Here is a 15,564-nt window from a genome sequence, read left to right as displayed (position 1 = left end):
CTAATGAAGCCAAGTCTAACATTGAAGACGTAGCAACTAAGTTCCGGACTAGCTTGGACATGGCATAGAACACATTTTTGTCCACTTTGTAAAACAGTGGAGCGGACATGTGAACTTCTGCCATATTTTTGTCCAGGGCCGGAAGATCCGTACTGAAGGCGTCTGAATGAGTTTTGTACCAGCAACACGAGAACGTCGCTGGTACTTGGCTTTCTGAAAAGAATGCCTTAGCATTCCCTGATCACCTATTCGTCCTGATAGACGATCACTGATCTCCTTAATTTTTGCCGACTGGGGAATAAGACGGAAGGACGGCGTCTCTTCCTCCCCGTCAAGATCTACAAACACCTTAACTTTGTAGTCTTTGAGTGGCGGTAGGAGGTGGAGGGCATTCTGAAGTTGCCAACACCCTATAAATTTCTTCAACTGCCGCCTTGAAGCCAAACTCAGTCCGTTCCATGGTTGGATCTGTGTACGGCTGATTTGCAGGAGTTTCGTCACCCTCACTGTGTGCCGAGTCGTGTTCTGGAATAGCTTGCATTTCTGGATAGAGCATACCAGGTGGCATAGATGACACGATTCCGTCATCCTTGACACTGTCACTAACTCTCCCTTGTGGATAAGTCGTGAACATATGGACAGCCAGCCCTGCCAGCTGGTTTGTCTGGCTTGTGGTCGGCCTGAATGTTGGCGATGGTCCTGCTATCACCGGTACCGGCTGCTCCAATGGCCTGGCTGGACGGACAGATTTCTCACTAAAATCTCCGCCATAGTATTGGTATGTTGCCAGCGGTACAGCTTGACAGACGGATTTATCACTAAGATCCCCGTAAATCATATTTGGTCTGACCATTTTAACAATAGGGTCCCCATGCTGGGACAGCTGGACGGCCGGTGACATAGAGGTTGTATAATGAAATGGATCTGATGGATCTGGTAAAAACCCCATGCGTCCTGACTTACAGGCCCGAAGGCCATGCTCGGACATGCGGGGGGACTTACGCCCACTGGGCAGCCTAAAATTGGGGGAGCATTCCCCCAAAGAGTCAGAAAAAGCTGTGGAAGCGAGCGAGGGAAATAAGGGTAATATCTGGCCTGATGTCAATAGCTGCGTCGTCGTTCCCTGGACCAAACGATGCATCTGTTCAAAGGTGGACTGTTGTACGTTGTCAACATTATTTTCCTCCACTGCCGCTGATGTTACTGTGGCTGACGGTTGCAAACAATGAACTTTAGGTGGAGGGGGGACCCCACCGTCCCCCCAAGACTCCCTTCTAGACTACATCAGCCCACATTTGCTCTGTCCAAGTATTACACACGCTGCATGGTACAGATGATGTACACTTGGTACATACAATACAAGAGTGATGGTTGTCTTCTTTTGCTTTGAACTTTTTGCATTTCATGCATTTGGTTGACATTTCTAATGAAATGACACAAGATAAGAAAACAAAGCACAAATTAGCAATTCAGCATGTTATTAATTTGCTAATACCACAACTGTTTCTAACGGAGTAAGCGAAATTAGTCTGTGTCGCGTTAACTCTTAATTGACAACATGAGTTCAGCGATAGCGTGTGTAACATGGTCTTCAGTAGACAAAATCCGTAAGGGTGACAAAGTCACTCAATTTTTAAAAAAATGTTAAAATAATGTATACAACCTGCAGAAGAATGATTGTCCAACGCAATAAATCCAAATTTAACTTCGGATGGTCCAATTTAACGCTAAGATGGCTTGGATTGTTTGGAGGTATAATGTACGTGTTACCAGTACAAGCGAAGCTTAAAAACTAGTGACACCTGGCGGTGGCAAGGGGAGGTAATGGGGCAAGAGTTATTGCCCTTTGGTCTATATCAGATAGACAGAAAAGACGAATTTTCGTCTTTTAGTAGGGCTGGATTCGAGAGGTAGCAGGCTTATATCCCTAACGTTAATGTGATCGGGGATCGTATTTGAAGGAGAAACAGAGTTGTAGAAAATGTGCTAAATGCAAATCCTAAACAAAGGGAAACTGAGCTGAACCCAAATTTATGCACGTCACATAACCATAAAATATAGCTCACAGTGACCTAGTCTACTATGGTGATTGCAACCACATGACACAATTATGGACCAACTATCTGAGTCCAAAGGCAATATTTCTTGAGGTTATTCAAAATCAATGGATCAAGAAATGAAGCCAGTGACTAGTCCTATAATGTAAGACACCTCCCCTGATATTTGTGGTTTTAATTTAAATTCTAGCAGGTTAATAAAAATGTGTTTTCAAATTCTGATGACCTACAATTTAGATGACTGGAATGCAATGGAAGCTGAAAATGTCAAAATCTCTTAAAAGGTTGAAAAGTATCCAGAATTAAATGAAGCTATCTAAGCACTTTATTCAATATTAGTATCTTTTTATTCATTTTGTTACAGAAAAATGCTTAAACCTAATCTGACTTTGGCATTCCTGGTTTCCACCACATTCCAGTCAACTGAATTGTAGGTCAACTGAACTTGATAACATGTCCATTTGCTTCTGTCAGAATTTGAATTTTTTAGAAAAAAAGACATCAGAGTAAGTAAAGTTCAACTAAAGCAGCGTGACTTTAGTTTGTAGAAAAGCACTGATATGGGCTGCCAAGTGTGTGATGTATTTCAAATTTTTTTACTTCTTGGTCTGATGTCGATCCATAGGCCAGAACTGCTTTACAATCCAGCTATAAAAACAACAGGCCCAAGTGGAGGGTCCTGGATATCTGGATTAATAATGCTAATCAATTCAGGAGAAAAGCATACAGTGTTATTTTATTTTTGCAATAAAAGCTAAAAAATAGAACTGTGCATTAGATGTCTCGCATTCAATCATTTTTTCCTTTGACTGATATCATACATGTTTGTCTTTCTCATCAACACTCTTTTTTCCAACCTGGACCCTCACTATGATCAAAAAATGACTAAACCAAGGATCTAGGACTTTTGGTCTCAAAAAAATTCGTACAGACAGCTCTCATGGCTAAGCATTAATGCTTGATGAAAAAAAGATGGATATTGTCAAATTGTTAATGCCTGATGGAAAAACAGATGGGTAGTGTCAACTTGTTAATGCCTAATGGAAAAATGGATTGTCAATTTATGGGCTGGATTTGCTTTGCAACCTGGCCATAAATTAGTCTGTACAGGTAATGGTAACAATGTTGTCTTGATGCATAAAAAAAATTAAAAAACACTATTTATTGGACCCAAGCCACTAATACTGGCACAAGAAGCATTAATAGTTTGATGACAATCAAATTACCATTATTTTTTCTTCTATGTACTTAATAATCTAGACCTGCTTCCACCTCAAGCCAGTCATTAAAATTTACTATCTAAGTGTGCTAAATGGTGTCCTTGCATATTGCCTAGCCTCAAATGACCAATATAGTGTCTTAGCTTTCATTTTCTTCTGATGATTTAAGCCAAAGTGTGATGTGATGTAATGTGATTTTGATTTTTAACGTAGCTTTAACAATTTCTCGGTCATATCGCTATGATGTCTGCAGTATGGAAGTTCATAGTGATGTCTAGCACTGGGACATTATGCTGCAGACATGAAGCATGATGACCCATCCAGTCACATTATCCTGACACCAGGCCAACCAGTCCTAACAATCACCTCTTAATGCTGAACGCCAAGCGAGGCAGCTGTTAGTTAAAATTTTGTAAGTCTCTGGCATGACTCGGCCGGGGATCGAACCCACGACCTCCCCCATCCGAGGCAGACGCTCTAACCACTAGGCCACTGGAGCGGTCTATACTTGCTTGTAAGTAGAGTCCAACTGTAAACAACATAGCCTCTGATCTACCATCACACCATGCACAAGCAGATTCGAGTTCAGCCTTGCTAAACCCAACAAGACATTCTTAGTATGGCAGTCAATTTTTTTCCCTAAGTTAGACCAGTTTTCAGGAAGGTGCAACAAAATATCATGTAATGCTATTGTTAAGATGGAAAACATGGATTTACAAAGTCCATAAAAAGTTTGTAAAGTGTACTTAACCCATAACTACATCCAATTCACAAACTGCAGTTTTTAATGCTAAGGAACTCGATGGCTTCTTGCTATCTTTCAACCTGACATACTGTAAATTAAGTGAATATACCACGCATCCAAGTATAATATGCACCTGTGTGTTACTCACGGTTTTTCTATTGTGTGAAAAGTATATTAAAATACCCGAGGACAGAATAACCCACAAGTTTTTGTAAAGAATAATAAATGACCAAAATCTGTGTTGGCTTCTATTCATTATAAACAAGGTATAAAATACAGGGGGTATGGTGAATCATCCATCCTGTTTACCATTGAAACCCCAAATTGTCTAAAGTTCAATCCACATCCTCCGTTTGATACAAGGACATAAGGCCGCAGTGCTTTCAGTCAAACTGGGTAAATTCAAAATGGCTTCCTCATCTTAAGCCGTCCCAACCATTCCACGATAATACCACAGGCTCTCTTTGTTAAATGCAGGTAGCTAATTCATAATCAATAAAATAATCACCTACCCATAAATAATCGCCAAATGGCACGAATACACACCTTCTGATATTACAATAAACAACGTAGTCAATAAACATAATATTATCGTCTACTGTTTCTCTGATGTGGTTTTTATAACAAGCAATAAGCACTACCCTATTCCTGGTATATAACAAATATACAAAGCAGAAATTTTTTAACTTTTTCATTTTATTACAAATATAGCCCAAGAAAATATTTTTAAAGATGCCTCTAAACTTTGAAAACTTTTGTTAAATTGTGAAACATAATTATATTATCAACGTTAGGCTCCTTGATTTTGAACTTGGTGCATTATTTGCATTAGGAAAATATCTTTTAAAATATTAAACAACTGGTTAACACAAGTAAAAATCAAATACCCCATGTGTGTATATGCTTAGCAGGGAAAAATTTGGATAACTGGTGTGGTACATTCACTAATTTATGGTACTTCTTGGATTCTTTTTCACACAATGACTGAAATCACGAGACATACTTAAAACACATGTTAAAAAAATAATTGCTGCCCTTCCTGCTTTTTCCACCAATAGTCCTTTTTATTCTTCTATACTGAATACCGACATTTTCAAAAGGCTTATTTTCACTTTTGCCTTAAACATGTATCACCTGTCAGATGTATTTTTTTTGACAATTTTAAAAGCAAAAGTTTGATCATGTTAAATTTTTGCTTGAAAAAATATGTGCAATTCAAAGCATCTGAGGTAATCTTGAAAAGTCAGACTGGTTCCCTAACAAACTTCTTTAAAACTAATTGTAATACTGTACCTGTAAAACATTAAGAGCTCGTCTCATATCTCCATTTGCTAATGTAAGCACTGCCTTCTTCCCATCTTCTGTTATGTTCACTCTAAAAATTGACAGAAAAACAGCATTTAGTTACAGTTTGAACATTGTTTATGCTGTATGCATGGATATTTTTCCAAAATATTAATATCTGCCAGTTTCATGGTTGGTTTCAAGGAAAACTTGACATTCTGGCATTCAGACTACTACATACAGCAAGTGAAATTTTATTTGCATCATAAATCTCTTAAATCTTTATTTTGGCCTGGATAGCACAGTGAAATAACCATCTGTCATGCACCATGAAAATCTCCAGATCAGTTGGATGCATGATTTGGTATTCTCATCAATGCAATAGGTATTTAACTTGTAGAAAATGTGAAAATAAATTGTTTTAACCAAGAGGCAGATTCAACAAACTAGAGTCAAACCTCTATTCCTTCGTTTTTTCTAATAATTAATATCAACACACAATGTGTGCAATTTTTCTGTTCAATAAATATTTGCTATATGAATGACAGAGCATTTAGGTTAAGACTACTCAGTTGTAAGAACCTTTAATACAATTTTAAACAATGAAAATGACTTAAAGTCAATTGAAAGCAAATAAGAATATACAAGATTCAAGCCATGTAAAAATCCACACTTTAAATAAAAAATACTTTTGACCTTCACACCAAGGCATGGCCAAATCCAGGATCTGGAACTTTTCTTTCTTATCACTGTAAAGCATCAAACCAAAAATGAACACCATCTTTCAGTTATTGCAGACAGAGTTCACGTTATAACTAGTTAATGTAGACAGAATTTACATTACAATCAGTCACTGTAGACAGCATTTAGTTTACAATCAGTCACTGTGGACAGTTGGTGTTATTGTTGTTGTAGGGTTTAACGCCATATTTCAAAATAAGATCGGCTTTACATGTCAGCCAGTATAAATGGTGGAGGAAGAACCTGGGAAAACCCCAGAAAGAACTACCAACCCACAAGAAGCTACTAGCAAGCTTTCTCACTTACCCACACTGTACGAGCCCGAGATTCAAACCCACGCAGAGGTGAGATGGCAGTGATCCGTAACGGTGAGCGCTTTAGATCACTCAGACACTTGGGGCCACTCACTGTGGATAGAGTTCACTTTATAATCAGTCAATGCAGACAGCATTTACTTTACAATCAGTCATTGAAAACACAGTTCACTTTACAATCAGTCATAGTCAGAGTTTACAGTAAATTCACTTTACAATCAGAACTGACTAAAAGACACATAGGCTGACAAGACTACTAACATAATCCAATAAAATTGCTGAAATAATTAAAGAAAAGATAGTTAAATTACCCTTCCTCTTGAATTACTATCTCCAGCCTAGGCAACATCTGCTCTGCTGTGAGGGGACCAAATCGGAATCTTGTACATCGAGACTGGAGGGCTGGTATTATTTTGGACAAATAGTTGCATATGATGCAGAACCTTGTGTTTTCTGTGAATTTCTCTATTACTGCAAAATAAAATCAATGATAATCATAAATAATAGAACCAGAAGAAAAAAAAATAGTTTTATCATTTTTGTTTAAAAAGTTGTAAATTCTTCACATAATAAAACAGACCTTATTTATGGCTGGATCAAACTGAAATACCTGGATAAGTCTTCATATATACCTGGGGTTCACAATCTTTTCCTGCTAAGGGCCAGATTGCATTTTCTAAGACCATTCGAGGGCCACAAACACTATTTCTACAACCACTCAAGGGCTGCAAACACTAATTTCTGTAATATAATTAATGTTCACGAACCAGATTTCTGTGTTGTTTTAATTTGCACTGAGGGCTGGACAGAACCTGTTCGTGGGCCGGATCCAGCCCGCAGGCTATTGGTTGTGCACCCATGATATGTACAATACTGCAAGATACACCAGTGCTCATGTATCCCCATGTTTTTTTGATAAAGTATAAAAACCTTCAAATGACAAGAAAACAGCATTACTGCAATCTACCTGTATACTGTGACTTTGATTAAAATTAGTGCCAAGAAAGTACAGACCATTTAAAATCAGAGTTCTGACAACGGAACATTAAGCTGGAAAAATGAACCACGGTAACTCTGAAAAGAACATCCCAGAACATCTGGATTTCTACAGTCCTGATACCTTGATTAAACTCTGCATGAATGTAACATCTGGATTTGTACACGATGTGGCCAAAAATATGGATCTTGTGTTAGGCTTGGTTTGGATTTTTGTAGGTTTTAATGCCATTTTTCAGTACCTGATAGGCAATACATAGCTGCCAGTATATTTGGCGGAGGAAGAATTCAGGTAGAACAACCAACCCATGGGATGCTACCAGTAAACTTTCTCACATACTGATGTTAGTCAAGAAGAGTCTCAGACTCACGTCGACTAGTGAAATGTGGGTGTGATTTGTAAAGGTGAGTGCTTTAGACCACAGGGAATATGTGGAACTAAGAGAATACAGCTTCTATACAGCATTACTATTGGCCATGTGCATAACAAGTCCATCCATTGGTTAATTGGTGCTTAAAAAAAATCCCTTGTTAGACAGCTCAGGACATATTTATAATTCCACTAGCCAGGTAAAATTAAATATTACTAACTGAGCACCATGTAAATACAATATGAAGGAAAATTGGGATTTTGTGTAATTTAACAAATATAATTTTGGGGAAAGAGAAAATGGATGTTTTTGTTTTCATCTCCATGACATCTCAGAAATTTAAGATGACTTCTTTCCAAAATAACAATCATTTTTATCAGTGTTCTGACAGACAGTCTAATTATTGTTGATTCTTTTAATTTTGCTGGAATCAATTATGTTCTGTGGATATGCAATCAAATGACATTAACTTCAATGCATGAATTGTATGTGTGTGTACATGTGTGTTTGAGCGTGTGTGTGTGTGAATAATTTTTTTTGGAAGTCTTTAAACTGGTGGTTGAAACAACTGCAAAATTCACAAAAATGTGTACCCTACAAAATGTTGTAAATTCAGAGTTATGAAAATTAACTACCGATTATATTTAGTTTTTACCTCTTCTGAGAGCATTCTGTGCATCGTGAGTCATTGCATCTGCTTCATCTAGGATAACAAGTTTGAAGCCGGATCTGAATGAGATATGCAGATGTTCATCTTAAAGCTAAATTCATTTCGATCTCATAAGAATGGCCAGAAGAATAAAAACTAGGTCAAGAAACAGTTTCTTGTTTTAAGCTGGAAAATTATGGCAATTGAGTAGAATTGTACAAATTATTTTCACTACCTTTTAAAGTGATAGGATGAATAAAGTTCTACTGCAAAAAACAACACTAGTCTATAGAAAAATGTTATGAATTTGGTGAGCTGACTGATTTTTGCTAAAATTTTGTTCATGCTTAAAACAAATGCATTTCATTTTGTCTCTGTCCACAAAGAGGAATACTACCTAAAATGTATATTTTTTTGCCTTCTGCAATTTCACAACTTTTATGTCACTAATACCCTGTAATTAAAGAGATGCTAAAATGTTATGTTTTCAAAATATTTTTAAATATGCGCAACAAAATATTAATAATTCATTCATTATTTTTAGAATTTATGCTAATGATTTTTGCTTTAAAAAAAAATTAAAATCTCATTTCTCAATAAAATCATACCTATTACAAATCTCTCTTAACCATTTACACCATACAAAACTATCCCAAAAAAACAATTTTTTAAGGTGAATTGACTTTTTTAAATAATAATGAGAACTATCTTAAAAGACACTTGTATATTATGGGGACCTGCACACAGAGGACAACATTTATGAATCCCTTTATTTCATTAATATATTTAAACGTCATATTAAAAGACATTTGATCAGAATGGATAAACTTTTATCGCCTCTTAAACATCCTTTATTGTCACCAAGTTCTTGATAATAATTTAACTGGATACCTTTCTCACAGACTTTTAAGTAATTGCATTTTTAAACATTCAATGGGGTAATTTGTGAACACTGCAAACCACCAACTTATGATACCAGAACATGTCTTAATCATCAAGATATTAATCATACCTGTTAGAATGCATCAAACAGCTTATAGGCAATTGCTAAATCAGGGTGTGTTTAATTATATGGATCTAACTCAATGAGTGTTACAGTATACTGTCATAAACATGAACAGATGATAGCACTCTTTATTTTGATTGAATGCACCATTATATAACCAACTTTGCTTACAGCAGAAAATTATAACTTTGGACTGAATTCTTAAATAGAAATTATTCTAAGTAGTTTCAATGCATTAAATTTATATATATTTATATATTTTAGGCCCTTCTGTTTGCAAAAAAATATGCACACATACTAATTTATATACAGGGTTCAGAAATGTCATATGCATTAAATCTCAGTTCAATAAATATAAGGTCAAAAGAAATGAACAAGACCAGATTACTGTAAATAACAATATTTTCAGACCTACCAATGCTAAAAGATATTTCGAGTAAGGCAGCTGAAATTTATCTGAAAGTTAGACCAAATTTCAGTAAGGTGGAACAAAATATGTACTGCTTTTGTTGACTAGGAAACACATACATTTAACAAGTTCCGAAGTGTGATCTATGACTGATGCTGCAAAGGCAAACATTATGTTCAACTAAAAGTTTTTTAAGTGTACTTCGATCTCAATTACCTCCAGTACAGTTTCAGACACTGCAGTCCCAAACCTTAAGGAACTTATGGAATTTTCTTAGACCTATCAACCTAACATGATTTTAATCATATTCTTTTCCTCACAATTTCAAGTGGCAATGGCAATTGTCTCTCTTGTCATGAGACATACTCAAATCAATATGTCACGGTCTTCAATAAAATGTATTTCCTGTCCTTCATGTTTCTTTCCCCCAACAAATCTGAGTATTCCTTTTTATGCTTATATGCAGATTGTGTTATCTTTTTAAGATGATTAGCATCCCATTGTTTACTGGATGGTATTTTAGAGCATGCTACATGCAATAGCTTGATCATGCATGAAAACTATGAGCAATTTAAAGTGACTGTGGTAATCCTCTGAAATTGGTGACCCTTACCCTTGCTAACTACACTGAATATAATGTGAAATCCAGATCTGGATCAAACACAGACAAGCCAGTATCTGATTTGACTGCAACAACCATATTTTACCCCCCAAAATATATTTTTCTATATCAGTCTGTAATTTACGCATAATTTTAAAAAGACTTAATGTCAATTCATACAGGCTGGCATATCTGTATTTTCATGTCACAAATCTGTATCAATCATTAATCACATAAAATTAATGACAAAACTGGAGTGAATTAGCTACTGACCAATATAATTTGTAGGTGGTGCTGAGTTTTGTCTCTTTATTTCAGAACAATTGTAGAAACTAAAAACATGAACAAGAACCAATGCCAACACAATTTAAAAACAATATGACTACAGTGATTAACTTCAAATAATTGCACATTCCATCTTTCTCACTTGATGGTTTGACATCCTTAGTATCAAAATCCATCTTGAAATGGCGACTCCTTAAATCTAACAAGTCAGAAACATATGGAACCATACATTCAGGTAGTCCTCCGTGTATCATATAATTTTTGCAAAAATTAGTTACATTGCTAAATTTGCTAAAATTGTATGCATAGTAATATTTTTTTATTTACAGTATTCCCTCCCCCTGATCACTTGAATAAAGCAAGATGAAGTGAACTGAATTCGTTTTTCATTGCATTTCCCATGAAAGAGCTGACAGTTAACAGATCTGCTCAGGGTTGTTGTCAGGGAAAGCTTGAAAATCAGACTAAAGATTCAAAATGCCCCACAGGATCAACGGAAAATCAAATAAGTTTTGACAGATTAAAGGCCCTTTGCTCGGAAAAATATAATGGAAAAAAAAAAACTTACTTAAATATTGTTCTGGTACTGGCGAAACTGAGAATCTGGTTGCGGACTATTCCAATGCCTCTATCATCAGAGGCATTCAGCTGCAAAAAGAAAAGGACAAACTTAATGCATCAACCTGTTTAGTGAAATTTCTCGCAACCAGGTACCAAAAGGATGGATTCATTCTGTGTGTGTACGGAAGGCATGTGTGAAAAGTTGTAATAGATTTATAGATATAATGAAAATAAGAACCTAGCGAGATGAAAGAGAGGAGTTTTGTTTGTTTGAGGAGGGTGAACAAGATGCAGAGCTCTTTGTAGGCACTCAGACAAAAGTCTTGGAACCCCAATGTTTCACTGTATCTCCCATGGACAATAACTATCCCTGAACACTCCACTATCTTAGGCTCCAAGAGTCTCAATGTCATAGGCCTACCGAGAGCTCTGAATGGTAAAATCATAATTAATAAAAAGGATGACCTGAACTTTCAAATTTTATTAGGAAGATCTCGTTAACAAACTGAAATGGATACACATTCTCATTTCTGGCCAGAAGTCAAAAAGAAAATTATCATTTCATATAAAATTTCATTGCTTGTTTCCCAGCATATAAAAATCCCAGAATGACCTTGCCTTGTACAATGATTTCCACATAATTTGACAAATCTTTCTGCTTATTATTCTATGTAAAATTCTTGAAAAGAACATTTTCTTGCCAAGCAAAATTTTAAACTTGTTCAAGGCGGCTGGACAAGGAATCTTTCAATCACAAATTGTATTGTCTGTACAATACAAATTATAACCCATAAAAAGCTTCAATCTCAAGATACAGATACCCATGTTTTCACTTTAAAATTACCTTGATCTTTTAGAAGGACCTGAGTGCATGAATATGAATTGATTCTATCATCTGAGTATGACTCCAATTCTGTGACCAGTGATAGCAGTTATGGATGAATGTCTTCAAAGTAGGGTGAATCAGTATTACTTCTACCAAAATTCAAGGCGACATTGAGAACTTTAAGGGGGCAGGCATTATTTTAAGGAGTTTGTTTTAAAAAAATATAAGGAATATAAATCACAATTTATTTCAACAATGAAGGGGTTTGAAAGTTTGTTCTTAGCATCAATGTAGACCTGATAGAACATTCCAGATTATGTACAAATGATGAAAGCTACATATTTTTTCTCTCCAGTTTATCAAAAACAATTCTGATCTGGTCAAAGTAGTAACTGTCTTCTCCTCAGCTCTGGATTTTGATCTCTAAGTAATTAATTTTAACTTGGACCTTCATCAAGCAGTGGAGCCTAATTTTTTCTCCAGCAAAAGTTGAGACTCCACAGAAGCTTTGCCATATTGAAAAAACAGATTAAGTGGGAGTTATGATCCTTGGATTCTTGTTTGGCATCACAAGTACTTGAAATTGGATAATCCAAATAATTCAGTTGTTATATTCCGCTAATCTACATTTGCACATAGGAATGAAACTGGATTGAGGCTGCTAAGTATTCAAGTTAGAAAGCGTTTGTTTAATTCCACTGCAAGGATGTAGACGCTTTCAACTGCTGACAACTTATCGGAAATTTGAAAATCTGGAGAATTTAAATTTATTTAAATATTATTGATCAAAATAGGGATTGACATTATCAGGCACAGCATGCCATACTGGATGCTAATATTTTACTTTTGAAAGACATCAGTGCCAAATTTGCAGTATTGCCACATCCTAGATATGTCACTGTAATAGCTATCCCCACCTGGGTTTAGGCCTTGTTTCAATGTAAAAGCCATTTTAACTGAAAACTCAACAATGAATTTCATATGACCTTGACCTTGCCTGGTGTGAAATCAAGGGTTCCCATGCATGACTATGAAAATGTGAAGTTTCTCTATTCTACAGTTCAGGTATAAAAACTAAAAACACTTCCAGTCTTTCAAATTTATGACCATATAAAAACCTAACCAAACACTTAGCCAAGTTTGTAAAATGACTTTGGCTTTACTGGGGGTCAGAGTAAAAAGGTAGGAATGCATTGATATAAAAAGTCAGGGTCCTCTGATTATACAGTCAAGGTATGAAAACCATCCCTCTCAGGGTTTAAGACTTGTTACCATAAAAACAAAATACAACTGAAACAAAACTTAGCCAAGATTTTAAAATGACCTTGACCTTGCCTGACGGTCATGGAGAGGGTAGAGGTGCATGGATATGAATGGACTGAGCTGCCTGTTACTGTAGTGCAGGTATAACAGCTATCCTTCCATAGGTATGGAATTTATGATCATACAGAAAAACAAACACTTAACCAATATGTTATGGCCTTGAGTGAGGTTTCAAAGAGATGCATGAATATAAATGGGCAAAACATTCTGATTTTAAGAGTCCAAGCATGAAAACAATCCCTCAACAGGATAGGGACTAAAACAATACAAAGCGAGAGGTCTGATATAACTTTCTCTTGAAATTTCTCCAGTGCAGTTGATTCAACATGTTACAGCAAATGTTTCAAGGTTTCTCCAGAGTCTCTATCTTCATCCATATCTAATTGTACAACAGCATTATTTGTCAGTTTGTATGGCGAAGGATCCTTTGTTCATTTTAACTTATGCAAAGTCATGTAAATGTTTTTTTGTTGTTTTTACTTTAAAATAGTGGCAGCCATATCTTTTGAATAAATCTGAAAGGCAATCAAGCTCTAATACTTCCTGGCAAATTCTGTTAACTTGTTTTGTACGAGTTATAGAGTTATATAGGTGCTTCTACTTTTAGTAATAGGACCACATTTAATAGCAAATTGGCATAATTTGTGTACAGTAGTCCCCCTCTTGAACGGCCCCCCCCCGACCAGTGGCCACCCGCTCCTTACGGCCCGAATCCATTGGCACCAACGAGTTTGTGTTCAAAAGTACCCCTCATGAAAGGCCACCCGGCTAACACGACCAGTGGCCAGCATATTAGTGTAATAATATAAAATTTACCCCTCACAAGCGGCCGCATTTTATTTTGATATGTATCCAGAACCAGTATTTTATTCATAACGTGTGTTAATCCGATTTGTTTCCCGATGTCATGTTTTTGTTACTGAAAGAAGTGTTGACTAAAGTACATGTACCACTAAGGTTAATATTATATCATTTATGCCTCATGAGAAGCCACATTTATTCCATAAAGCCGAGAAAGAATCAAATTTTAATCCATACAAAAGAGTAAGTACATGTTATCCAATTAGCCTTACTGCTGTGTTATCATAAGATGTCCGGTTTAGTCACTTCGATAATTGTTAAAATTACAATTATTGAACAGAAGTAACAGCTGAGAAGTGGCAGCATCGATGTACAATACACAAGTCAGCAAGAAAATGGTTTGATAGTCTTTATGGCTTCCCTTAGTAAGATGTTCACTTTGATAATTAGTGGCTATTACTACTGACAATAATTGTCAAAATAACAAATCCTAACAGCCGTGAGGTCAAATCTGCATGATGTTAAATGGTACATTTTGAAGCCATTTTGGCTTCACTCACTTAGTGTAAAGAAATGTATAAAAACAATATGATACCAGACTGCGACTAACGAATCATGTGACAAGATCACTTCCTTTAAAAACACACGGCAATTTGTTTAGATGCATAAAAAATTGTTTTATCAGTACTGTAGTTGGCAACATGAATAACTTACTGCAAAAAGATCAACATGTCATCGAGGAAAAGAAAAACTATCAGTTTAGAAGAGAAAGTGAAAGTAATTCAACTGACCGATATCGGGAAAGATAAGGAAACAATTCTGCAGAAGTGGAAATGTGAAATGGACGGAGAAAGGAAGACTGTTTGAGCCAGGAGATGTTTGTATCCTGATTTGAATGACAAGAAAAAGCAACAAGTTTGCCATTTTAATTGGGATATGACGACTTTACTGCAAGTAACGGATGGTTGCACAGATTTCAAGTGCAACACAATATTAAGTGTTCTGTCCTTAGTGGAGAATCAGCTGATGTTAATAATGAAGTTGTCGAAGATTGGAACAAAAGACTAAACAATATATGCAGGGGATATGACAGCAAGGATATTTTTAATTGTGACGAGACTGGTTTGTTTTTTAGACTCTTACCAACAGAGTGACAGATGATGTGATCTGTAACATAATTATAAAGACAGTTTTAAAACTATATCAACGGTTATTCATAACATTCTTTTGAAAATGATGAAACAGTTTGTTTTTCATTTATTTCACAACATGCATATGATATTTTAATGAAAATATTAAATGTTTTAGAATTAAATGTACTTGTGACTTTCTTCATATGTATTTACTATTCACATTTGTCATCCCCCTCTAGAAA

At 35.8% G+C, this 15,564-nt stretch overlaps 1 protein-coding gene across 2 annotated transcripts in view; it reads right to left on the bottom strand.

Moving 5' to 3' along the window:
- LOC149775343 (replication factor C subunit 5-like) overlaps positions 1 to 15,564 on the bottom strand; it is a 53,533-nt gene that overhangs the window by 14,866 nt on the left and 23,103 nt on the right. For both annotated transcript variants that reach the window (XM_089943818.1, XM_089943819.1), the window contains exons 4-7: positions 11,247 to 11,326; positions 8,384 to 8,457; positions 6,673 to 6,832; positions 5,316 to 5,397 (exon numbers count right to left, since the gene is read on the bottom strand). In XM_089943818.1, the coding sequence (XP_089799944.1) occupies positions 5,316 to 5,397; positions 6,673 to 6,832; positions 8,384 to 8,457; positions 11,247 to 11,326 (396 nt within the window). The remainder of the gene's footprint in view (positions 1 to 5,315; positions 5,398 to 6,672; positions 6,833 to 8,383; positions 8,458 to 11,246; positions 11,327 to 15,564) is intronic.

This window comes from Sinohyriopsis cumingii, chromosome 19 (genome assembly GCF_028554795.1).
Source record: "Sinohyriopsis cumingii isolate HCF-2022 chromosome 19, ASM2855479v2, whole genome shotgun sequence".
Classification (NCBI taxonomy): domain Eukaryota; kingdom Metazoa; phylum Mollusca; class Bivalvia; order Unionida; family Unionidae; genus Sinohyriopsis; species Sinohyriopsis cumingii.
This window is presented reverse-complemented; position numbering and strand designations above follow the sequence as displayed.